We start from the raw sequence: 27,686 nt of genomic DNA, 5'->3' as shown, positions 1-27,686 counted from the left end.
GACCTAAACCAGGCAAGAACTTGACCGCGTAGACCAGGCTTGGACAATTATTTTCCATGAGGGCCACATTACAATATATTTTTCCATCACGGGCCAGAATTATATATCATGTGTATGACTGTGTTGACAGATATATCTACTGTAAATCACATCCAAATATGCTAATTATTTTACTTTTTTAACATGCACAGAAATAATGTTCCCTCCATGTGTCACACCCTGACCGTAGTTCCTTTTTTATGTCTCTATTTTGGTTTGGTCGGGGCGTGAGTTGGGGTGGGCATTCTGTTGTTTTTCTGTTTTCTTTTCTATGCGTTTGGCCTGGTATGGTTCCCAATCAGAGGCAGCTGTCTATCGTTGTCTCTGATTGAGAACCATACTTAGGTAGCCTTTTCCCACCTGGTGTTTGTGGGTAGTTGTTTCCTGTTTTCACCTTTCAGGACTGTTTCGATTTTCATTTCTTACATTCACTTGGTTATTTTGTATGTTCGTGTTCTGTTCTAATAAATAATCATGGACACTTACTTACCACGCTGCATTTTGGTCCGATCCTTCCTACTCCTCATCCGACGAAGATGAAGATCGTTACACCATGTTCTCCTTTTGATAGGTATTTTCATTATTAAACATGCCTCAGAGGGAAAAGTACACTTTGCATTCAGCACCACGGACAGAACTCTTGTTAACAGGTATGCACAAAAACACAAAGAGATAGGGTCAACATTACATTTAAACTACTCAATCAGTGTGAGGAGTGAAGTCTCTAATGGGCATTGACTAGAGCAGTGAAGTCAGGTATCGTTTCTGACGTCGCTATGCACAGGATTGCTGAAAGGTGAGAGTCAGTAAGAGATGATCTGTTCCTTGACTTGTTTTATTTTTCTATCACTGAAAATGTCTTCACATACATTGGTTGACCCAAACAGTACAAACATCTTCTGAGCATGACTCCTAATCTTTGGAAAGTTTTGTTCATCGAGAGATGCATAGAACATCGTCAGTGACATTGGAGAACTATTCAAAACAACCACTGCATCAGACTGAAGACCGATAAGCTCAAGTTGCAGGTCAGTGGGAGCGTTATCCACATTGAAGGTGAAAGAAGAGGAAACCAACAGCATGTCATTTTCCAAAACAATGGAAAGAAACTCACAGTTCAAAGTACGCAGCAGCGTATACTTCTCATGCTGGTCATCTGCTAGGGAACAGACTAGTACCCCGCTCCTCCGCTCTCTCCACTGGCTTCCAGTTGAAGCTTGCATCCGCTACAAGACCATGGTGCTTGCCTACGGAGCTGTGAGGGGAACGGCACCTCAGTACCTCCAGGCTCTGATCAGGCCCTACACCCAAACAAGGGCACTGCGTTCATCCACCTCTTGTCTGCTCGCCTCCCTACCACTGAGGAAGTACAGTTCCCGCTCAGCCCAGTCAAAACTGTTCGCTGCTCTGGCCCCCCAATGGTGGAACAAACTCCCTCACGACGCCAGGACAGCGGAGTCAATCACCACCTTCCGGAGACACCTGAAACCCCACCTCTTTAAGGAATACCTAGGATAGGATAAGTAATCCTTCTCACCCCCCCTTTTAAGATTTAGATGCACTATTGTAAAGTGACTGTTCCACTGGATGTCATAAGGTGAATGCACCAATTTGTAAGTCGCTCTGGAGTATATGGATAAGAGCGTCTGCTAAATGACTTAAATGTAATGTAAATGTAGTAGTATCGGAAGGTGGGTGAGATTGTGGTCATCTGCTAGGGAACAGACTAGTAGTAACGGAAGGTGGGTGAGATTCTGGTCATCTGCTAGGGAACAGACTAGTAGTAACGGAAGGTGGGTGAGATTGTGGTCATCTGCTAGGGAACAGACTAGTAGTAACGGAAGGTGGGTGAGATTGTGGTCATCTGCTAGGGAACAGACAAGTAGTAACGGAAGGTGGGTGAGATTGTGGTCATCTGCTAGGGAACAGACTAGTAGTAACGGAAGGTGGGTGAGATTGTGGTCATCTGCTAGGGAACAGACTAGTAGTAACGGAAGGTGGGTGAGATTGTGGTCATCTGCTAGGGAACAGACTAGTAGTAACGGAAGGTGGGTGATATTGTTGTCATCTGCTAGGGAACAGACTAGTAGTAACGGAAGGTGGGTGATATTGTTGTCATCTGCTAGGGAACAGACTAGTAGTAACTGAAGGTGGGTGATATTGTGGTCATCTGCTAGGGAACAGACTAGTAGTAACGGAAGTTGGGTGAGATTGTGGTCATCTGCTAGGGAACAGACTAGTAGTATCGGAAGGTGGGTGAGATTGTGGTCATCTGCTAGGGAACAGACTAGTAGTAACGGAAGTTGGGTGAGATTGTGGTCATCTGCTAGGGAACAGACTAGTAGTATCGGAAGGTGGGTGAGATTGTGGTCATCTGCTAGGGAACAGACTAGTAGTATCGGAAGGTGGGTGAGATTGTGGTCATCTGCTAGGGAACAGACTAGTAGTATCGGAAGGTGGGTGAGATTGTGGTCATCTGCTAGGGAACAGACTAGTAGTATCGGAAGGTGGGTGAGATTGTGGTCATCTGCTAGGGAACAGACTAGTAGTATCGGAAGGTGGGTGAGATTGTGGTCATCTGCTAGGGAACAGACTAGTAGTAACGGAAGGAAGATGTTCCGGTTCCGGTTGGAGCGAGCGGTCGCATTCGCACTTCGCTCTGCAGGTTGTATAACTTTTTCATTACATTTCATTATAGTACAACGGTTGATTTGTCTAATCTTAGCAATTCTTCTTAGCTAGCTACATAGCCGTCCTTGTATCAGAGATAATTGCATAATTATCGTATTTCGTCGCCCTAACGTAGCCTTCACTGCTATTCGCCCAGGAGCTAGCTAACGCTAGCTAACGCACACAGATTAGCATCACTGTAGTGCTATTCACTCAACTGTACGACTTGATTAGTTTACTGTTAGCTAGCTACATAATCTTAGCCATTCTTCTTAGCTAGCTACATAGCCGTCCTTGTATCAGAGATAATTGCATAATTATCGTATTTCGTATTTCGTCGCCCTAACGTAGCCTTCACTGCTATTCGCCCAGGAGCTAGCAACGCTAGCTAACGCACACAGATTAGCATCACTGTAGTGCTATTCACTCAACTGTACGACTTGATTAGTTCAGTGTTAGCTAGCTACATAGCTGTCTTTGTTTCCAAGATAATTGTGTAGTTTAGTGTGTGTAGCCTTGGAGTGATTATCTTAATTCACTGAGGTTCGCTAGCCAGCTATTTGTCGTCCTTAACGTAGGAGACTCTGCTAGCTAGCCAACAGCTAGCCAACAGCTAGCCAACAGCTAACAACTATGCCAACGTCTACTGAATAGAACTCAACAACCCGGTCGCATTCACAGGTAGTATCACATTTTCATTTCATTACAGTACAACGGTTTGATTTGTTTGATCGTAGCTAGCTACATAGCTAGCTACATAGCCGTCTTTGTTTCAAAGATAATTGTGTAGTCTAGACCGATTTCCTAGGTTAGCTAGCCAGCTATTGTCGTTCTTTTAACTCAACGTAACGTAAACAACACTGCTAGCTAGACAGCTAGCCCCCGAATAGCAGCACTGTAGAAATTATTACACTCAACGGAACGACTTGATTAGTGTAGTGTCAACAACGCAGCTACTGCCAGCTAGCCTACTTTAGCAGTACTGTATCATTTTAATCATTTTAGTCAATAAGATTCTTGCTACGTAAGCTTAACTTTCTGAACATTCGAGACGTGTAGTCCGCTTGTCATTCAATTTCCTTGCATTAGCGTAGCCTTTTCTGTAGCCTGTCAACTATGTGTCTGTCTATCCCTGTTCTCTCCTCTCTGCACAGACCATACAAACGCTCCACACCGCGTGGCCGCGACCACCCTAACCTGGTGGTCCCAGCGCGTACGACCCACGTGGAGTTCCAGGTCTCTGGTAGCCTCTGGAACTGCCAATCTGCGGCCAACAAGGCAGAGTTCATCTCAGCCTATGCCTCCCTCCAGTCCCTTGACTTCTTGGCACTGACGGAAACATGGATCACCACAGATAACACTGCTACTCCTACTGCTCTCTCCTCGTCCGCCCACGTGTTCTCGCACACCCGAGAGCTTCTGGTCAGCGGGGTGGTGGCACCGGGATCCTCATCTCTCCCAAGTGGTCTTTCTCTCTTTCTCCCCTTACCCATCTGTCTATTGCCTCCTTTGAATTCCATGCTGTCACAGTTACCAGCCCTTTCAAGCTTAACATCCTTATCATTTATCGCCCTCCAGGTTCCCTCTGAGAGTTCATCAATGAGCTTGATGCCTTGATAAGCTCCTTTCCTGAGGACGGCTCACCTCTCACAGTTCTGGGCGACTTTAACCTCCCCACGTCTACCTTTGACTCATTCCTCTCTGCCTCCTTCTTTCCACTCCTCTCCTCTTTTGACCTCACCCTCTCACCTTCCCCCTACTCACAAGGCAGGCAATACGCTTGACCTCATCTTTACTAGATGCTGTTCTTCCACTAACCTCATTGCAACTCCCCTCCAAGTCTCCGACCACTACCTTGTATCCTTTTCCCTCTCGCTCTCATCCAACACTTCCCACACTGCCCCTACTCGGATGGTATCGCGCCGTCCCAACCTTCGCTCTCTCTCCCCCGCTACTCTCTCCTCTTCCATCCTATCTTCTCTTCCCTCTGCTCAAACTTTCTCCAACCTATCTCCTGATTCTGCCTCCTCGGTCCTCCCCTCCCGCTCCGTGGCTCGACGACTCATTGCGAGCTCACAGAACAGGGCTCCGGGCAGCCGAGCGGAAATGGAGGAAAACTCGCCTCCCTGCGGACCTGGCATCCTTTCACTCCCTCCTCTCTACATTTTCCTCCTCTGTCTCTGCTGCTAAAGCCACTTTCTACCATTCTAAATTCCAAGCGTCTGCCTCTAACCCTAGGAAGCTCTTTGCCACCTTCTCCTCCCTCCTGAATCCTCCCCCCCCCCTCCTCCCTCTCTGCAGATGACTTCGTCAACCATTTTGAAAAGAAGGTCGATGACATCCGATCCTCGTTTGCTAAGTCAAACGACACCGCTGGTTCTGCTCACACTGCCCTACCCTATGCTCTGACCTCTTTCTCCCCTCTCTCTCCAGATGAAATCTCGCGTCTTGTGACGGCCGGCCGCCCAACAACCTGCCCGCTTGACCCTATCCCCTCCTCTCTTCTCCAGACCATTTCCGGAGACCTTCTCCCTTACCTCACCTCGCTCATCAACTCATCCCTGACCGCTGGCTACGTCCCTCCCGTCTTCAAGAGAGCGAGAGTTGCACCCCTTCTGAAAAAACCTACACTCGATCCCTCCGATGTCAACAACTACAGACCAGTATCCCTTCTCTCTTTTCTCTCCAAAACTCTTGAGCGTGCCGTCCTTGGCCAGCTCTACCGCTATCTCTCTCAGAATGACCTTCTTGATCCAAATCAGTCAGGTTTCAAGACTAGTCATTCAACTGAGACTGCTCTTCTCTGTATCACGGAGGCGCTCCGCACTGCTAAAGCTAACTCTCTCTCCTCTGCTCTCATCCTTCTAGACCTATCGGCTGCCTTCGATACTGTGAACCATCAGATCCTCCTCTCCACCCTCTCCGAGTTGGGCATCTCCGGCGCGGCCCACGCTTGGTTGCGTCCTACCTGACAGGTCGCTCCTACCAGGTGGCGTGGCGAGAATCTGTCTCCTCACCACGCGCTCTCACCACTGGTGTCCCCCAGGGCTCTGTTCTAGGCCCTCTCTTATTCTCGCTATACACCAAGTCACTTGGCTCTGTCATAACCTCACATGGTCTCTCCTATCATTGCTATGCAGACGACACACAATTAATCTTCTCCTTTCCCCCTTCTGATGACCAGGTGGCGAATCGCATCTCTGCATGTCTGGCAGACATATCAGTGTGGATGACGGATCACCACCTCAAGCTGAACCTCAGCAAGACGGAGCTCCTCTTCCTCCCGGGGAAGGACTGCCCGTTCCATGATCTCGCCATCACGGTTGACAACTCCATTGTGTCCTCCTCCCAGAGCGCTAAGAACCTTGGCGTGATCCTGGACAACACCCTGACGTTCTCAACTAACATCAAGGCGGTGTCCCGTTCCTGTAGGTTCATGCTCTACAACATCCGCAGAGTACGACCCTGCCTCACACAGGAAGCGGCGCAGGTCCTAATCCAGGCACTTGTCATCTCCCGTCTTGATTACTGCAACTCGCTGTTGGCTGGGCTCCCTGCCTGTGCCATTAAACCCCTACAACTCATCCAGAACGCCGCAGCCCGTCTGGTGTTCAACCTTCCCAAGTTCTCTCACGTCACCCCGCTCCTCCGCTCTCTCCACTGGCTTCCAGTTGAAGCTCGCATCCGCTACAAGACCATGGTGCTCGCCTACGGAGCTGTGAGGGGAACGGCACCTCAGTACCTCCAGGCTCTGATCAGGCCCTACACCCAAACAAGGGCACTGCGTTCATCCACCTCTGGCCTGCTCGCCTCCCTACCACTGAGGAAGTACAGTTCCCGCTCAGCCCAGTCAAAACTGTTCGCTGCTCTGGCCCCCAATGGTGGAACAAACTCCCTCACGACGCCAGGACAGCGGAGTCAATCACCACCTTCCGGAGACACCTGAAACCCCACCTCTTCAAGGAATACCTAGGATAGGGTAAGTAAGGGTAAGTAATCCTTCTCACCCACCCCCCTTCTCCCCCCAACAAGATTTAGATGCAAGTGGCTGTTCCACTGGTTGTCATAAGGTGTATGCACCAATTTGTAAGTCGCTCTGGATAAGAGCGTCTGCTAAATGACTTAAATGTAATGTAAATGTAAATGTGGGTGAGATTGTGGTCATCTGCTAGGGAACAGACTAGTAGTAACGGAAGGTGGGTGAGATTGTGGTCATCTGCTAGGGAACAGACTAGTAGTATCGGAAGGTGGGTGAGATTGTGGTCATCTGCTAGGGAACAGACTAGTAGTATCGGAAGGTGGGTGATATTGTTGTCATCTGCTAGGGAACAGACTAGTAGTATCGGAAGGTGGGTGAGATTGTGGTCATCTGCTAGGGAACAGACTAGTAGTAACGGAAGGTGGGTGAGATTTTGGTCATCTGCTAGGGAACAGACTAGTAGTATCGGAAGGTGGGTGAGATTGTGGTCATCTGCTAGGGAACAGACTAGTAGTAACTGAAGGCGGGTGAGATTGTGGTCATCTGCTAGGGAACAGACTAGTAGTATCGGAAGGCGGGTGAGATTGTTGTCATCTGCTAGGGAACAGACTAGTAGTAACGGAAGGTGGGTGAGATTGTGGTCATCTGCTAGGGAACAGACTAGTAGTAACGGAAGGTGGGTGAGATTGTGGTCATCTGCTAGGGAACAGACTAGTAGTATCGGAAGGTGGGTGAGATTGTGGTCATCTGCTAGGGAACAGACTAGTAGTATCGGAAGGTGGGTGAGATTGTGGTCATCTGCTAAGGAACAGACTAGTAGTAACGGAAGGTGGGTGAGATTGTTGTCATCTGCTAGGGAACAGACTAGTAGTAACGGAAGGTGGGTGAGATTGTTGTCATCTGCTAGGGAACAGACTAGTAGTAATGGAAGGTGGGTGAGATTGTGGTCATCTGCTAGGGAACAGACTAGTAGTAACGGAAGGTGGGTGAGATTGTGGTCATCTGCTAGGGAACAGACTAGTAGTAACGGAAGGTGGCTGAGATTGTGGTCATCTGCTAGGGAACAGACTAGTAGTAACGGAAGGTGGGTGAGATTGTGGTCATCTGCTAGGGAACAGACTAGTAGTAACGGAAGGTGGGTGAGATTGTGGTCATCTGCTAGGGAACAGACTAGTAGTAACGGAAGTTGGGTGAGATTGTGGTCATCTGCTAGGGAACAGACTAGTAGTATCGGAAGGTGGGTGAGATTGTGGTCATCTGCTAGGGAACAGACTAGTAGTATCGGAAGGTGGGTGAGATTGTTGACATCTGCTAGTGAACAGACTAGTAGTAACGGAAGGTGGGTGAGATTGTGGTCATCTGCTAGGGAACAGACTAGTAGTAACGGAAGTTGGGTGAGATTGTGGTCATCTGCTTTGACAAGGGAACAGACTTTTGTAGTTTGGAACAGAAGGTGGGTGAGATTTGTGGTCATCTGCTAAAATGGGAACAGACTAGTAGTATCGGAAGGTTCAGGGTGAGATTGTGGTCATCTGCTAGGGAACAGACTAGTAGTATCGGAAGGTGGGTGAAGGCCAAAGTTGTTACTTAAAGGTCATCTGCTAGGGAACAGACTAGTAGTATCGGAAGGTGGGTGAGATTGTGGGCATCTGCTTTTTTATTTTTTAAAAAAAAAAAAAAAATGATTTCACCTTTATTTAACCAGGTAGGCTAGTTGAGAACAAGTTCTCATTTGCAACTGCGACCTGGCAAGATAAAGCATAGCAGTGTGAACAGACAACAGAGTTACACATGGAGTAAACAATTAGCAAGTCAATAACACAGTAGAAAAAATGGGCAATCTATATACAATGTGTGCAAAAGGCATGAGGAGGTAGGCGAATAATACAATTTTGCAGATTAACACTGGAGTGATAAATGATCAGATGGGCATGTACAGGTAGAGATATTGGTGATATTGGTGTGCAAAAGAGCAGAAAAGTAAATAAATAAAAACAGTATAAAAACAGTATGGGAATGAGGCAGGTGAAAATGGGTGAGCTATTTACCTATAGACTATGTACAGCTGCAGCGATCGGTTAGCTGCTCGGATAGCTGATGTTTGAAGTTGGTGAGGGAGATAAAAGTCTCCAACTTCAGCGATTTTTGCAATTCGTTCCAGTCACAGGCAGCAGAGTACTGGAACGAAAGGCGGCCAAATGAGGTGTTGGCTTTAGGGATGATCAGTGAGATACACCTGCTGGAGCGCGTGCTACGGATGGGTGTTGCCATCGTGACCAGTGAACTGAGATAAGACGGAGCTTTACCTAGCATGGACTTGTAGATGACCTGGAGCCAGTGGGTCTGGCGACGAATATGTAGTGAGGGCCAGCCGACTAGAGCATACAAGTCGCAGTGGTGGGTGGTATAAGGTGCTTTAGTGACAAAACGGATGGCACTGTGATAGACTGCATCCAGTTTGCTGAGTAGAGTGTTGGAAGCCATTTTGTAGATGACATCGCCGAAGTCGAGGATCGGTAGGATAGTCAGTTTTACTAGGGTAAGCTTGGCAGCGTGAGTGAAGGAGGCTTTGTTGCGGAATAGAAAGCCGACTCTTGATTTGATTTTTGATTGGAGATGTTTGATGTGAGTCTGGAAGGAGAGTTTGCAGTCTAGCCAGACACCTAGGTACTTATAGATGTCCACATATTCAAGGTCGGAACCATCCAGGGTGGTGATGCTAGTCGGGCATGCGGATGCGACTCAGCCATGCCTCCTTGCCCGTCCAACATTTCCTCATCTCCCACCCCTTTTAATGTGACTATCCCCGATGCTTCTCCCTCTTTTTCCCCTGCTCTGCCATAAAGTTTCTCCCTGCAAGCAGTCACTGAGTCCGAGGTGCTGGAGGAGCTCCTGAAACTTGACCCCCAAAAAACATCTGTGTCAGATGGTTTAGACCTTTTCTTCTTTTAAGGTTGCTGCCCCTATCACCGCCAAGCCTCTCTCTCCTTTCTGGGGAGGTTCCCATTGCTTGGAAGGCAGCCACGGTTCATACTTAAAGGGGGAGATCAAGCTGATCCTAACTGTTATAGGCCTATTTCTATTTTGCCCTGTTTATCAAAAGTGTTGGAAAAACGTTTCAATAATCAACTGACTGGCTTTCTTGATGTCAATAGTATTCTCTCTAGTATGCAATCTGGTCTCTGCTCTGGATATGTCACTGCAATCTTAAAAGGTCCTCAATGATGTCACCATTGCCCTTGATTCTAAGCAATGTTGTGCTGCTATTTTTATTGACTTGGCCTAAGCTTTTGATACGGTAGACCATTCCATTCTTGTGGACCGGCTAAGGAATATTGGTGTCTCTGAGGGGTTTTTGACCTGGTTTGCTAACTACCTCTCTCAAAGAGTGCAGTGTATAAAGTCAGAAAATCTGCTGTCTCAGCCACTGCCTGTCACCAAGGGAGTAAGTACCCCAAGGCTCGATCCTAGGCCCCACGCTCTTCTCAATTTGCATCAACAATATAGCTCAGGCAGTAGAAAGCTAAGAATAAATATTTTGATGTCCACTCTTGCTGGAACACCCAACATTCACCGTCTACTTTCCTTTTTTTTGAAAAACAAATTTTTGCGCAATTTGTGACATGCGTGTCAGCCTGTCAAATCAAATCAAATTTTATTTGTCACATACACATGGTTAGCAGATGTTAATGCGAGTGTAGCGAAATGCTTGTGCTTCTAGTTCCGACAATGCAGTAATAACCAACAAGTAATCTAGCTAACAATTCCAAAACTACTACCTTATAGACACAAGTGTAAGGGGATAAAGAATATGTACATAAAGATATATGAATGAGTGATGGTACAGAGCGGCATAGGCAAGATACAGTAGATGGTATTGAGTGCAGTATATACATATGAAATGAGTATGTAAACAAAGTGGCATAGTTAAAGTGGCTAGTGATACATGTATTACATAAGGATGCAGTAGATGATATAGAGTACAGTATATACGTATACATATGAGATGAATAATGTAGGGTATGTAAACATTATATTAGGTAGCATTTTCTAAAGTGGCTAGTGATATATTTTACATAATTTCCCATCAATTCCCATTACTAAAGTGGCTGGAGTTGAGTCAGTGTGTTGGCAGCAGCAACTCAATGTTAGTAGTGGCTGTTTAACAGTCTGATGGCCTTGAAATAGAAGCTGTTTTTCAGTCTCTCGGTCCCAGCTTTGATGCACCTGTACTGACCTCGCCTTCTGGATGATAGCGGGGTGAACAGGCAGTGGCTCGGGTGGTTGTTGTCCTTGATGATCTTTATGGCCTTCCTGTGACATCGGGTGGTGTAGGTGTCCTGGAGGGCAGGTAGTTTGCCCCCGGTGATGCGTTGTGCAGACCTCACTACCCTCTGGAGAGCCTTACGGTTGTGGGCGGAGCAGTTGCCGTACCAGGCGGTGATACAGCCCGACAGGATGCTCTCGATTGTGCATCTGTAGAAGTTTGTGAGTGCTTTTGGTGACAAGCCGAATTTCTTCAGCCTCCTGAGGTTGAAGAGGCGCTGCTGCGCCTTCTTCACGATGCTGTCTGTGTGAGTGGACCAATTCAGTTTGTCTGTGATGTGTACGCCGAGGAACTTAAAACTTACTACCCTCTCCACTACTGTTCCATCAATGTGGATAGGGGGGGGTGTTCCCTCTGCTGTTTCCTGAAGTCCACAATAATCTCCTTAGTTTTGTTGACATTGAGTGTGAGGTTATTTTCCTGACACCACACTCCGAGGGCCCTCACCTCCTCCCTGTAGGCCGTCTCGTCGTTGTTGGTAATCAAGCCTACCACTGTTGTGTCGTCCGCAAACTTAAGTTGGAGGCGTGCGTGGCCACGCAGTCGTGGGTGAACAGGGAGTACAGGAGAGGGCTCAGAACGTACCCTTGTGGGGCCCCAGTGTTGACGATCAGCCTGGTGGAGATGTTGTTGCCTACCCTCACCACCTGGGGGCGGCCCGTCAGGAAGTCCAGTACCCAGTTGCACAGGGCGGGGTCGAGACCCAGGGTCTATGGGAACGACATCTTCAACGCACGTTCTAATGAACTCACTCACCGAATCAGCGTATTCATCAATGTTGTTGTCTGACGCAATACGAAACATATCCCAGTCCACGTGATGGAAGCAGTCTTGGAGTGTGGAATCAGATTGGTCGGACCAGCGTTGAACAGACCTCAGCGCGGGAGCTTCTTGTTTTAGTTTCTGTCTGTAGGCAGGGATCAACAGAATGGAGTCGTGGTCAGCTTTCCCGAAAGGAGAGCGGGGCAGGGCCTTATATGCGTCGCAGAAGTTGGAATAGCAATGATCCAAGGTTTTTCCAGCCCTGGTTGCGCAATCGATATGCTGATAAAATTTAGGGAGTCTTGTTTTCAGATTAGCCTTGTTAAAATCCCCAGCTACAATGAATGCAGCCTCCGGATATATGGATTCCAGTTTGCAAAGACTCAAATAAAGTTCGTTCAGAGCCATCGATGTGTCTGCTTGGGGGGGAATATATACGGCTGTGATTATAATCGAGGAGAATTCCCTTGGTAGATAATGCGGTCGACATTTGATTGTGAGGAATTCTAAATCAGGTGAACAGAAGGACTTGAGTTCCTGTATGTTGTTGTGGCCACACCACGTCACGTTAACTATGAAGCATACTCCCCCGCCCCTCTTCTTACCAGAAATATGTGTATTTCTGTCGGCGCGATGCGTGAAGAAACCAGCTGGCTGCACCGACTCCGATAGCGTCTCTCCAGTGAGCCATGTTTCCGTGAATCAAAGAATGTTACAGTCTCTGATGTCCCTCTGGAATGCTACCCTTGCTCGGATTTCATCAACCTTGTTGTCAAGAGACTGGACATTGGCGAGGAGAATGCTAGGGAGTGGTGCACGATGTGTCCGTCTCCGGAATCTGACCAGAAGACTGCTTCATTTTCCCCTTTTATGATGTCATTTTTTGGGGTCACCGGCTGGGATCCATTCCGTTGTCCTGGGTGAAAGGCAGAACACAGGATCCGTCAGTCACTGTCTGTGCTCATGCAGTTGTGATTTATATGTGCCTTCAAAATAAAATGTCCCACAAGCGGTGGGAGTTAAATCATTACACAAAGGCGAGTATTCATTGGGCTTTTAATTTGAATAACAAATACGTTTTTCAATTTTACTATTGCAAATTCTTTGTGAGCTGAGCATGATTCCACGGGCCATATTGAATCAGGTTGCGGGACGCATATTGGCTGGCCTTTGACCAGGCCTGGCGTAGACCAATTACAGTTTCCAATCTCTTCAAAATAATGTGGTGATCGATACTCTAGAAAGCGGCACTACAGTCTAGGAGCACAAGAATAGATGCAGTGCCTTGGTCTGACGCCATTTAAAGATAATTTACCACCTTCACCGAGTGCGGCATCAGTTGTATGATGGGGTCTAAAACCAGACGGGAGGGTTTTGTATACATTATTCATCTTCAGGAAGGCAGTGAGTTGCTGAGCAACAGCTTTTTCATTTTTCTTTTAAAGGAATGAGAGATTCAATATTGGCCGATAGTTTTTTTTATTTTCCGGGTCAAGGTTTGGCTTTTTCAAGAGGCTTTATTACTGCCCCTTTTAGTGAGTTCGGTGCACGTCCGGAGGATAAGGAGCCGTTTATTATGTTCAACATAAGAGAGCCAAGCAAAGGAAGTAGTTCTTTCAGCAGTGATTGAAAACACTTTGCTGTACACTGATATCTCTGCCATTTCAGGAGTGAGTGAGTGAGTGAGTATAAGGATATAAAAAAGGAGAGAGCGCACCATCGTTACTAGTATTCAGGTATTTTTTGAGAGGGGAGACTTGATTGCAATTGGCTGTAAACTGCCAGTACAGCAGCAGGAGGAGGATGTAGCTACATGAGAAACAAAGGAAACAGACAATGTCAAAGAGATTTGGTAGAGGTTGTTACCACACAAACAACACTTTTCACTCCAATAAATATCCCACAGTACAACCATAGTAATTACTCAGAGTGGCAAGGACACAGGCAATGGCAGAGTTCAATTAGCCAAATAAGCAACTGTTGGAAGGATTTCACACACACACACACACACACACACACACACACACACACACACACACACACACACACACACACACACACACACACACACACACACACACACACACACACACACACACACACACACACACACACACACACACACACACAACCTCCCCTTCCCTAAGTGAACACTTGCGTTTTCCAATCATGTCTGGGCATCTGGCTCGATAAATTCAGACAGCTTGTCCGTGGCTGTGGGTATTGTCGTGTGGTGCCATCACCTACTCTGACAGACCAGGGAGCAGGGACTATACTGTAAGTCAGATCTCTGACAGACAAGGCAGGGCCACAACTATTGACACGATAGGATGACCTGGAAGGAACAAGCTGTCTGGTTGGGCATCTGCCTGTGAGGAATAATCTGTTTGGATGTGGTTCAAAGGTCAGAGGTTGCTTTGAAATCAGGGACCACAAGGTAAATATGTGGGCATGAGTGTCAATGTTTACCTCTAAAACTGATAAGTGACTTGAGGTCAACGCTTTGGCAATAACTTGGCAACTGATGGACCGTAGTATTGTATAGGTAAGAAGTTACAAAAATCCCAATGCCATCAAAATAAAATGTCCTTAGTCTTGAGCCTCTGTGCCTGTGTGTCAATGTCACCTTAGATGACAACATTAACATAACACAAACGTGAGCAGAGTGTTACAGCACCATAGGTAGCCGTAGCAAATAAAAACGCACATACAATGCTGTGAAGTCTGCTTTTAACATGTTCAATCAAATGTCATTTCAGCTTTCTCATAAGAACGGAAGAGAAATGTTGTACAAACACGTTGTAGGAACATTGGGAGGTTGTTGAAACAGAGACACAGGCAAGCAGAGCAGTCAGAGCCTCTCCAAGACTTCTCTAATCTATTCAGCAGTCAGTTCCAAAGAGGTTTTAATTGTGTGTTGCCAACGTGTTCTGTTCTGTCCTCAGAATGCTTAGCAGAGAAAAACAGTGTCTTCTACAGGGGAGAGAGAGACATTCTGAACTGACAGTGTGCTGTTGTGTTCTCTTGTTCCCCAGACTCAGACACTTAACCTGCTTCTCTTATTGTGCGCCTCAATGCCCCTTCCTGCCGATAAGGGGGACTGTGTGTGTGTACACACAACACACATACACACACACACACACACACACACACACACACACACACACACACACACACACACACACACACACACACACACACACACACACACACACACACACACACACACACACACACACACATAAGGCTTTGTGTGTGTAAGTCGTTTACCACTGCGCATATACAGTGCATTCGGAAAGTATTCAGACCCCTTGACTTTCTTACGTTACAGCCTTATTCTAAAATGGATTTAAAAAACATGTTCCTCATCAATCTACACACAATAGCCCATATGACAAAGTGAAAACAGTTTTTTAGAGATGTTTAACAAATAAAAAACAGATACCTTATTTAAGTAAGTATTCAGACCCTTTGCAATAAGACGCGAAATTTAGCTCCGGTGCATCCTGTTTCCATTGATCATCCTTGAGATGTTTCTACAACTTGAAGTCCACCTGTGGTCAATTCAATTGATTGGACATGATTTATAAAGGCACACACCTGTCTATTTAAGGTCCCACCGTTGACAGTGTATGGCAGAGAAAAAACCAAGCCATGGGATCGAAGGAATTGTCCGTAGAGCTCCGAGACACGATGGTGTCGAGGCACAGATCTGGGGAATGGTAACAAAACATTTCTGCAACATTCAAGGTCCCCAAGAACACAGTGGCCTCCATCATTCTTAAATTGAAGAAGTTTGGATCCACCAAGACTCTTCCTACAGCTGGCCACCCGGCCAAACTGAGCAATCGGGGGAGAAGGGCCTTGGTCAGGGAGATGACAAAGAACACAATGGTCTCTCTGACAGAGCTACTCTGTGGAGATAGGAGAACCTTCCAGAAGGACAATAATCTCTGCAGCACTCCTCCAATCAGGCCTTTATGGTAGAGAGGCGAGAGGGAAGCCAGTGCTCTGTAAAAGGCACATGACAGCCCGCTTGGAGTTTGCCAAAAAGCACCTAAAGGACTCTCAGACCATGAGAAACAAGATTCTCTGGTCTGATGAAACCAAGATTGAACTCTTTGGCCTGAATGCCAAACGTCAAGTCTGCAGGAAACCTGGCACCATCCCTATGGTAAAGCATGGTGATGGCAGCATCAAGCTGTGGGGAAGCTTTTCAACGACAGGGACTGGGAGACTAGTCAGGATCAAGGGAAAGATGAACGGAGCAATGTACAGAAAGATCCTTGATGAAAACTTTCTCCAGAGTGCTCAGGACCTCAGACTGGGAAGACAGTTCACCTTCCAATGGGACAACGACCCTAAGCACACAGCCAAGACAACGCAGGAGTGGCTTTGGGACAAGTCTCTGAATGTCCTTGAGTGGCCTAGCCAGAGCCCGGACTTGAACCCGATCGAACATCTCTGGATAGACCAGAAAATATCTGTGCAGTGACACTCCCCATCCAACCTGACAGAGCTTGAGAGGATCTACAGAGAAGAATGGGAGAAACTCCCCAAATACAGGTGTGCCAATCTTGTAGTGTCATACCCAAGAAGACTCGAGGCTGTAATCTCTGCCAAAGGTGCTTCAACAAAGTACTGAGTAAAAGGTCTGAATACTTATGTAAATGTGATATTTATTTTATTCACTTTTATGCATTTGCAAACATTTCTTAAAACCCTGCTTTTGCTTTGTCATTATGGGGTATTTTGTGTAGATTGATTGATGAGATTTGTTATTTATTTTTTATCCATTTTAGAATAATGTAACATAACCAAATGTGAAAAAGTCAAGGGGTCTGAATACTTTCCGAATTCACTGTACACTGCAGAACAGCACCAATTTGTCTGGGCAAGGAATCTGCAAGGTGTCGAAAACATTCCTCAGGGATGCTGGTAAAAAGAGCGAGACGAAGACGATGCTAGGCTGACAGACAGTTGAAACTGTGATTTGCAATTCTGTTCAAGATTAAGGCTCTTCTATGACCTGGCTCGGCCCTGCCTTAGTCAGAAGCCTCAATGTGCTTCTGTGTTTGTATAGACTTCAAAAGAGAGAAGAGGTGACGGTCAGAGCGAAAGAGCACCGCCCGAACACACCCTAGAGAAAGGAACGGTTACAGTAAGAAAAGAAAGAAACGGATTATGTTTTTGTCAGGCCAAATGGCATTAGGACTGAAAGGGAGACCCAAAGAAAGAAAGAGACAAAGCTGGAGAAGCCATCTCTCCTCTCCCTTAGGGTTGGGCCAATACAACTTCTCTTCACCTCCAACACCTTCAGTGGCACCTCCACCTGATCTCCTAGGGGAACTGTGCCTTGGGGACCATGAAGCTGGAGAGCCTAATGACTGCACAAACCTCCTCTGCCTGTGATGTACACTTGTTCACTCCCCCTCAATGTCTTATTATGAATAATAAAAGCAAGAAAGGGGTTATTTAGGATTGTGTTCCCATTCCCCTTTAAAGGGAATGGACTGGTGGGAAGAAAATGGTGTGGGAGAATCAGAGAACAGTCAGGGAGAGAGATATACAAAAATGAAAGAGAGAGAGAGAGAGAGTACATTGGAGCCAGGCCAAGTCCCTCTCCTCTTCCCACTGGGACGTCTCAGTCTCTTCAGCTACCACTGATCACTATGGATCTCCTGGCAGTGCCGAGACATTGCTCACCTTGCCTAGAATCAACACACGCCACACTCACTCAGTATATTTCTCCTTGCATGCACACACAAACACACCGATGCGCACACATACAGATGCACATGCCAAGCACTCTCACACAAGCCCAAAAAACTAACCAAAATTGATTCGAAAAGTAAACAGTAAAGTTTTCAAAAGATTGATTTCATGCACTAATTGCATGACCCCCCAAAAAGTTATATGATGTGGATCAATGCAGTATGAAACAACATTAACCTGAATAATGGCAGCAAGCGACAACAAATCCATATAATTATTTCCATTGATGAAGCCAGGTAAATGGCTGCTGCCTCTGAAACATTTGAAGGGTAAATCACATCACAGAACAGCTTCACACAGAGACATCAAACTGAAAAAGATAATTGTACATTCCCCCGGCCCTCATACAGGGCCCTTGGAGAAATCACACTTTAATTCAGTCATATCACCAGCCCAGGCTGACACACACACACACACACACACACACACACACACACACACACACACACACACACACACACACCCCCCACAGGTCCCTCAGGCCTCATTATGTGTTTATTTTATTGATATTATGTGATGTGGAATCACATTACACTCCCACATGGGTCGCTGGCTGTCCTCTGGAAGGGCACTCGTTCCCTCTAAAGTGGATTGTTCATACAGTACTGTATCAATGCTGACATGGTGCTCCATTAAAAGTATCTATTCTAACGAGAACGATGGATAGCGGGACGGAGGAAGGGAAATGGTTATGAATCTGAGTATTAGTGTCTTGCAGGAATACATCCACATCATTACCATTGTCCTCTAAAGCTCTCTACAATAGACATGTTTATACTCCAAGACCATTATCCCAAGGGGTTTAGTGATCAGATCCGACTATCCGGATTACATTTCCATCAGAAGTCCTCAAGAGAGCCCCTAAGATTGACTTGACCTAATGTCAATCATTAACCCTGAACGTTTAATTGAAAAAAACATCAAAAACCAAAACGGACTCCAAATGGCTTTATTCTGTGCCGACATAACTCAATTAAACTAGGTGGTCAAATGAAAACAGATCACCACCACTGATGAACGTGACAAGCAGCACTGAGCAAATCAGGAACTTTAGAGAGGAGTCACACACACACACACACCTGCCAACAGCAACCCTCTGGTTCAACCACAAGCTCACTAATCAGCAATGCAACTCGGTTGGGTTCATTTCAGTCCCAGTAGACATGTCGCTAACTACTCCAATCCAGATGTCCATCAAAGGGCTGAGTATGAGAAACAAATTGCAATGACATGTTCCTTTGAGTGGATGGAATTGGCACTTGACGAAGAGAGAAACAGGGACACTTGAGTCATTCCTGGCTAAACTGACTGAATCAGTGCAGTCGACAGAGGGCAGGGAGAGGGAGCTCCGTTGATCCCAATGGGGAGGCATTTATATTGTTTTGTGATGGGTCATGTGTGACACGTTTGGGTTATCCTAGAATAAATCATCAACTGCTATAGTCAAAGGCCATCTAATAAACCACTGAATAATATAGTGAGAGGATGCTTTTTCAAATCAAATGATTTGTCACATGCGCAAAGTACAACAGTGAAATGCCTACTTTACAAGCCCTTAACCAACAATGCAGTTTCAAGAAAATACCTACAGCACACTTTTTTTTAAAAGTAAGAGATAAGAACAAATCATTTAAGAGCAGCAGTAAATAACAATAGACAGGCTATATACAGGGGGTACCAGTACAGAGTCAATGTGCGGAGGAACCGGTGTATTGGTAATTGAGGTATAATATGTACATGTAGGTAGCGTTATTAAAGTGACTATGCATAGGTAATAACAGAGTAGCAGCAGAGTAGAAGAGGAAGGGAGGGGGCATGCAAATAGTCTGGGTTGCCATTGATTAGCTGTTCAGGAGTCTTATAACTTTGGGGGTAGAAGCTGCTGTTGCAGTCAAGCCGAGTGTGCACATCATCCATTGATTACAATAGATGCCATGTTTTTCTCTTTACTAACTGCTGGAACTGTCATGGCCAACTGAGCTGTTGCTTTACAAAGCATAGACAGGTCAGAGACAGGCCCAGTGACAAGTGCGTCACACTCTGGGCCCGGTGAGGAGAGGTGTGACAGCGACTGGACAGACAGGGTGCTGATGACTGAATCAGCCCAGATCCTCACTGCACTTTTTGTGTCCCAAATTGTACCCTATTTCTTTAGAGTGCACTACTTTTGACCAGGGCTCTGTGTAGGAAATAGGGTGCCATTTGGGACGCAACAACTATGATGACACTGCACTGTGGGGACCGAAGTGTCAGGCAAATATCCCCCAGGCCCAGCGTCTGTCTGTCTGTTAGCCTGACCAGGTCTGTGACACAGTTCTAGCGCTCATACAGCTCTGCTTCATTAAAGCATGTGTCGTGACTCTCAACTTGATGGTGAAGTATAGCCTCTTGAATCTAGATTAGGTATTGTGATGAGCTGTTAGGCCAACCTATTCCAGAATTGGTTGCAATTTTGTTTTCTGTTATAAGCGTAAACAAAGCCAAAGTGTTATTAAGGTTACCTGTCTACTGTCGGATCATCTTTTTTAGTGTGTGTGTGTGTGTGTGTGTGTGTGTGTGTGTGTGTGTGTGTGTGTGTGTGTGTGTGTGTGTGTGTGTGTGTGTGTGTGTGTGTGTGTGTGTGTGTGTGTGTGTGTGTGTGTGTTACTCAGCTCAACTGTCGGAACATGTTCTGGTGGTTCTCCACAGCCTCCAGTAGTATCTTCTCAGCAGGTCCATCTTCCAGCGCCACTCTGTGCCCACCGGGTTAGTGTGGAGTCTGTCGGGACAGATAGACAAGATCAGAAAGGACAGCTCTGTCTGTTCACACACACACACACTGCCCCAGACCAGGCCTGTCTGTCCCCAGTGGGCCAGGCTAAGTAACCAGACTGGTCTGGTGACCGCTTACATCGGCCTGCCATGACCATTTTAGTCCCTCTCAGATCACCTAAAGGGCACAAGCTAACAGAAGTTTACACAAATTATTTTTAGACACTAGAGTTAAATAAAAGTACAGTAGGCACAAATGCAACAGGTGACAGTACATATGGAAAACTATAATGTGAGGAAATCCACACACATCAGGAGCTTTGTATTCCACCTCACAGTTCACTAGACTAGAGAACATTCAGTCTACCCATCAGTTCTGGTGCCCTCTGCTGCTGAAGGACAGTAAGACAATACCTATGTGTCTGACAAGGTTCTGCTGTTGCCAATTGTCCCAGATAGGGACCTCAACTCAGACGGGACTATCACTACTGACAGCAACCCATTCGCCAGAGGCTTGAACTGGCAGAGACATTTTAACAAAGGAGTTTTATTATCTTCATATTTTCAAAGGTTAGCCTGGTTCCAGATCTATTTGTGTAGTCTTACATTAGGAGTTGTCTTCCGACAGCACACACAGATCAGGGACCAGGCTATTTTGAAGGTAACTTGAGGAGAAATATCTGCCCCCTCCAGCCACATCCAATGTCACATCACGTAATTCAGCTTCTAACCTCTGTCCCTTTAATTAGCACGATCATTAATCACCCACACGTTAATCATTAGCTGCCTCGTTAGCTTTTGGTTAGCTAAGCAATAGCATGGCCATCAGTCAATGACGGGGTGAAGAGGGATACGAATATCTGGGGTTCTTTACTAAGTTCTGTATTCAGTCTGCCTATGACAATATTGTAATATGGTTCATTTTAAAATGATAGGAGGGTAAGGTCATGGGTCATATGCTCTTCCGGACTTTCAGCAATGAACAAAAAGGGTCTAGGTGTGCTTAGCCATATTGTGAAATGCAGCACTGGTTATTGGGTTAAGATGAGAATACAACTGCACTGGGCATATGAGAATAATGTAATTATTGCAATAAACTGGTGCATGAATTATTCCAAAACCTCTAAATCTATCACATTGACAATGATAGTTCAGCTGCACCCACCTCCAGCAGAAGTCACACTTGTTGGCACAGACGAGGCTAAGGGAGGACTCCATACACCTGTGGGCCTCGACGCCATAAAAGGAGTGCTTGTAACAACCTCCTCTTCCTCTTAGCATGGACTGGTGGAAAGAATAATACCTGTTAATTAGTTATTCGAAGGTACATGCTTATGAATGTTAGATTACTCATATAAGAAATACATAATCTTATCCACTTTACCTTGGTCCAATGACAACGCTTGTCTCCTGAGTGACTTCCTATGACTTTGTATCCTGTAGAAGAGAAAATATATAAAATGGTCTGTTTCACCTGTTGTTGTTATTGTCTCCACCCCCCTCCAGGTGTCGCCCATCTTCCCCATTATCCACTGTTTATTTATACCTGTGTTCTGTTTGTCTGTTACCAGTTTGTCAAGTCAACAAGTGTTTTTTGTGTCAGCTCCTGCTTTTCCCCAGTCTCTCTTTTTTTCGCCCTCCTGATTTTGACCCTTGCCTGTCTTGTCTCTGAGCTTGCCTGCCCCTGACCCTGAGCCTGCCTGCCATCCTGTACCTTTGCCCCACCTCTGGATTCCCGAGCTCTGCCTGACCTGACCCTGAGCCTCCCTGGCGTCCTGTACCTTTCCCCCACTACTCTGGTTATTGACCCCTGCCTGCCTTGACCTGTCATTTGCCTGCCCTGTTGCTGTAATAAACATTGTTACTCCGACACAGTCTGCATCTGGGTCTTACCTTCAAACCTGATTGTACGAACTGGCCATGACTGACCCAGCAGACCCGGGCCAGATGCGCGACGCCATCTCCTCCCAAGGAGCCACCATCGTGAGGCACGAGGAACTGCTTCGTGGCCACATCGTATGGCCTCTGCACATCGTATGGACCAACCACAAAAATATAGAGTATCTCCACACCGCCAAACGCCTCAACTCCAGGCAAGCTAGATGGGCCCTGCTGTTCACACGGTTCAACTTCTCCCTCTCATATCGTTTGGGATCCAAGAATGTCAAGCCGGATGCACTGCCTCGCCGTTATAGCCCCACGGCTATTACCCCGGAGTCCAAGACCATCCTTCCCACCTCATGCCTGGCCACGGGGGGGGTACAGATAACCGGATGTTTGTGCCTGTCCTCTCCATGGTCCTGGAGTAGGCCCACTCCTTCAGACTGGCCTGCCAACTGGGCTCCCGCCGGACCCTGGCTTTTGTGCGACAACGCTTTTGGTGGCCCACCATGGTCCCTGACATCTCAGCATTCATCGCCGCTTGCACGGTGTGTGCACAAAACAAGACTCCTTGACAAGCTTTGGCTGGTCTCCTCCAACCTCTGCCTGTCCCTCACCATCCCTGGTCCCACTTCCACCATCTCATGGAAACACCGCCATCCTGACTGTGGTGGATCGGTTTTCCAAAGCGGCCCACTTCATTCCTCTCCCCAACCTAGCCTCTACCAAGGAGCCTGCCCAGCTCATGGTGCAGCACGTCTTCCGGGTCCATGGACTCCCGGTGGACATGGTCTCTGACCGGGGCCCTCAGTTCTCGTCTCCGTTCTGGAAGGCATTCCATCATAACCTGTCTACACGAGCATAATTCATTATGAATGAGTAAATCTCTGTTGGAGAAAAACAAATCACAAAGGAAGCGTATTACATATGCTGTGATCCTGTGAGAAACTGATACCATTTTGGGAAAATGTACAGTACCAGTCAAAAGTTTGAACACACCTACTCATTCAAGTGGTTTTCTTTGTTTTGACTATTTTCTACATTGTAGAATAATAGTGAAGACATCAAAACTATTAAATAATACATATGGAGTCATGTAGAAACCAAAAGTGTTAAGAAAATCAAAATATATTTTTCACTCTTGGCATTCTCTCAACCAGTTTCATGAGGGATGTTTTTCCAACAGTCTTGAAGGAGTTCCCACATTTGCTGAGCACTTGTTGGTTGCTTTTCCTTCACTCTGCAGTTCAACTCATCCCAAACCATCTCAATTGGGTTGAGGTCGGGTGATTGTGGAGGCCAGGTCATCTGATGCAGCAATCCATCATTCTCTTTCTTGATCAAATAGCCCGTTGACAGGCTGGAGAGGTGTTTGGGGTCATTGTCCTGTTGAAAAACAAATGATAGTCCCACTAAGCGCAAACCAGATGGGATGGCGTATCGCTGCAGAATACTGGGGTAGCCATGCTGGTTAAGTGTGCTTTGAATTCTAAATAAATCACAGACAGCGTCACCAGCAAAGCACACCCACGCCATCACACCTCTTCCTCCTCCAAGCTTCACGGTGGGAACCACACATACAGAGATCATCTGTTCACATACTCTGCGTCTCACAAATCACGGCGGTTGTTACCAAAAATCTCAAATTTGAACTCATCAGACCAAAAGGACAGATTTTCACCGATCTAATGTCAATTGTGCGTGTTTCTTGGCCCAATCAAGTGTCTTCTTATTGGTGTCCTTTAGTAATGGTTTCTTTGCAGCAATTCGACCATGAAGGCCTGATTCACACAGTCTCTTCTGAACAGTTGATGTTGAGATGTCTGTTACTTGAACTCTGTGAACCATTTATTTGGGCTGCAATTTCTTAGGCTTGTAACTCTTATGAACGTATCCTCTGCAGCAGAGGTAACTCTGGGTCTTCCTTTCCTGTTGCGATCCTCATGAGAGCCAGTTTCATCATAAAGCTTGATGGTTTTTGTGACTGCACTTGAAGAAACTTTCAAAAATCTTCAAATGTTCCATATTGACTGACCTTCATGTCTTAAAATAATGACAGACTGTTGTTTCTCTTTGCTTATTTGAGCTGTTCTTGCCACAATATTAGTTTTTTTTACCAAATATCGCTATCTTCTGTATACCCACCCTGCCTTGTCACAACTGATCAAACACATTAAGAAGGGAAGGAATTCCACAAATTAACTTTTAACAAGGCACACCTGTTAATTGAAATGCATTCCAGGTGACTACCTCATGAAGCTGGTTAAGAGAATGTCAAGAGTGTGCAAAGCTGCCATCAAGTAAAAGGGTGGCTACTTCGAAGCATCTCAAATGTAAAACATATTTTGATTTGTTTAACACATTTTTGGTTCCTACATGATTCCAAATGTGTTATTTCATAGTTTTGATGTCTTCACTATTATTCTACACTATTATTCTACAAAGTAGAAAATAGTTTTAAAAAAATAAGAAAAACCCTTGAATGAGTAGGTGTATCCAACCCTTTGACTGGTAATGTATATCATCCTCAGAGTATGCAGTCATTTTGCGAAACGTTGTACACTCAGAAAAAAGGGTTCCAAAAGGGTTCTTCGACTGTTCCCATAAGAGAACCCTTTTCGGTTCCAGGTAGAACCCTTTTTTGGTTCCAGGTAAAACTCTTTTGAGTTCCATGTAGGTGACTACCTTATGAAGCTGGATGAGAGAATGCCATGAGTGTACAAAGTTGTCATTAAGGCAAAGGGTGGCCAATCTCAAATATAAAATATATTTTTAGTTGTTTAACACTTTTTTGGTTACTATATGATTCCATATGTGTTATTTTATAGTTTTGATGTCTTCACTATTATTCTACAATGTAGAAAATAGTAAAAATAAAGAAAAACCCTTGATTGAGTAGGTGTGTCCAAACCTTTGACTGGTACTGCATGTGCTTTCTTTTCATTGTGTCTAGGAATTTATAGCCACCCATCACCACGATCATGTCTGTTGAGAAATGTAAATATTAGTGATCAATATCAGAGAACATTTTGTAATCTAGGTCTAATTGCTACGAAAAAAATGTATAGCATTCAATTGGAAAGCCTCATATCCACCCGCAATAACTAACTGGAGGACTGAACTACAGTATACATCCCATTATACTCTATATAATATAACATCAAACATAAACTAGACATATTTGATCAAATGTGGAATCTTAGGTTGTTTTCTTTAATATAACCAATCTCAGTCCTCTGTGGTAAAAGAAAGAAGAAGAAAAATACTCTGTTCTTTTTGTATTCACACTGCCCTTGCCTTGAGGACTCAACTTATTTGCCAGTTCACTTCACCTTTTTTGAGGTCCAAGTCCTCTTTGCATTCACATTGCTATGTTAAGAAAGTTACTAAGATATTTTTCCAACATTCACTCAATGCACTCTAGATATACCGACTTATACTTTGGAAGCTAATTGATAGCATTTTCTTTAAAGATGAGACATAATCATTGTAATGCGAAGATAATATTAACGTGTAAATATTATTGGTAACATATTAAATACCAGTAGAATAACTGCAGAATAAATCATGTAGGCCTAATTGAAAATTGTATAGGCTACTGCCCCTTTAAGAGCGAGATTAGATTTTGTACATATGTTGTGATTCTCACCAAATATGTTGTCTTCTCACACTATTTAAACCCCACAATCGAATAAACAGTTTATGAAGCTCTCTTAGCCTATTGATCAACATAATGCAAACAAATAATCTGGACCTCATGTCAGTACAAAACTCCACACATGTTTTGGCATTTCTGTGCATCCTTGACAACCGCTAATCAATATCCAAAAACAGCACACGTTTTTTTCCGCGAACAGGCACATCATCAACTTCTCTCTCCAATGTGAAAGGGTTAAGGCAGTGGAAACGGTGTTGCAGTAGTCTAGTGTGTGGTGTGGGAATAATGACAAGCCAACTGCGGAGCTTAGTGTCACAAAAACTGTCTGAAAGGGACCAAGTCTGAAAACACCCTTAGAGAACATGCTGTACAGTGGGTGTCTTGTTTTTGAGTTGTTTCTATTTGTGAATGTCAGTTTGTTTTGGATAGATTTTTTTGCCTTTGTGTTTTTCTTTGCGTATCCCTCTGTGAGAATGAATGTATATGGATTTGTGTGTGGGGGGAGAAGGGAGGTAGATGTATATTGACACTGTGTGAGATTCCATTTGACTGAGTTCTGTAGAAAAACAATTAAAAGCAAATTGTCCTAACAACAAAATGTGTAGATAGATTGCTGACCTTTGTAATGTTACATGGTAACAACATAGTAATACTGATTGCATAACACGTGAGAAGGCACTAGACCATTTGCCAACAGCATTAAAAAAAAGTATGATGTGTGATTTCCCAAGAGCAAAGCCCACACATAAAAATTTGCAACATAACTTCAAAAGGTGTTGAGGCTGAGTGTGATATAAGTATACATGATGATGAAGGGTTGTCTATACCAGCTGTGGATTGGACTACTCATTTACAGCGTTTCAAGCTCTGACAGCCATTCTCTGAAGTCAGCCCCATCAAACATAATACTTTTATTTGTCTCTTTTAAATCATCGTGATACTTGCCAGTGCTTTTATATCAAGGGTTCTTCATAGGAATTCAAGGGGGGCCTTCCCATGTATGCATTTCAAAAGACACAGCATTTATGAGAAGTTCTATTTCAGTCCTGTGTGTGAGGTAAAACAGCATGATATAGACGCCATGAGAGAGAAAAAAATGCATGACATTTCAGGTGTTGAAATGTTGAGTGCTCATAATGGCTGCATTGACAGGTCATCTTTCATCCTAGTAGGACACCCGATGTGCTTTGGTTACTGTGTAGCTAACTATAGCCTTGCCCACCTTGGAAACAAAAGTCAGCCATCTTGTGTCAGATTTATGTTCTTCAAAAGTGAGTAATTATTGATCTCACTGTTTTCAGGACTGGTGTCCTCCTGTTATTGGATAGGTTAAAGCCTGGTGTAATTGAGCTATGCTGTAAAATAAAGTAAATCAATTGTAACTCAGTCTATTGCAATGCTAGCAAAGGCCCAACGATATGATGCACGATGGGGGATTAAGATGCATTTACCATTTACCCAAACACGGGGGGGCTGGCTATCGATCCAGGACGCTTCCTTTACACCCACAGGAAATCCATTGTATCACGCACACAGTCAGAAACACACACACACACACACACACACACACACACACACACACACACACACACACACACACACACACACACACACACACACACACACACACACACACACACAACACACACATCATGTTCTTACCCACAATCCCCCTGAGCACAGGCTAACTACTGTTTATTACTTGTCTGTCGACCCACGTGGGGCAAATATCGGAGGTGTCGGGAGCTGGGGCTGTTGTTCCAACTCAGATATATTACAATTCTGCTGAAGACTGGCTGCTGCTGGATGCAGCACAGAGAAGAGAACAAGGCCTAGTGGGAGTT

General features: G+C 45.3%; 1 protein-coding gene across 1 annotated transcript in view; it reads right to left on the bottom strand.

The window, feature by feature from the left end:
• The window catches only part of LOC118396861 (S-adenosyl-L-methionine-dependent tRNA 4-demethylwyosine synthase TYW1), an 83,824-nt gene that overhangs the window by 26,066 nt on the left and 30,072 nt on the right, over positions 1-27,686 (bottom strand). Inside the window, 6 exon segments of the mRNA XM_052468762.1 lie at positions 17,104-17,148; positions 20,210-20,267; positions 20,270-20,310; positions 21,469-21,587; positions 21,688-21,740; positions 22,060-22,066. Coding sequence (XP_052324722.1) covers positions 17,104-17,148; positions 20,210-20,267; positions 20,270-20,310; positions 21,469-21,587; positions 21,688-21,740; positions 22,060-22,066 — 323 coding nt within the window.

This window comes from Oncorhynchus keta, chromosome 18 (assembly GCF_023373465.1).
Source record: "Oncorhynchus keta strain PuntledgeMale-10-30-2019 chromosome 18, Oket_V2, whole genome shotgun sequence".
Classification (NCBI taxonomy): Eukaryota; Metazoa; Chordata; class Actinopteri; order Salmoniformes; family Salmonidae; genus Oncorhynchus; species Oncorhynchus keta.
Note: the sequence above shows the minus strand (reverse complement) of the source record. Positions and strands in the feature narration are given on the sequence as shown.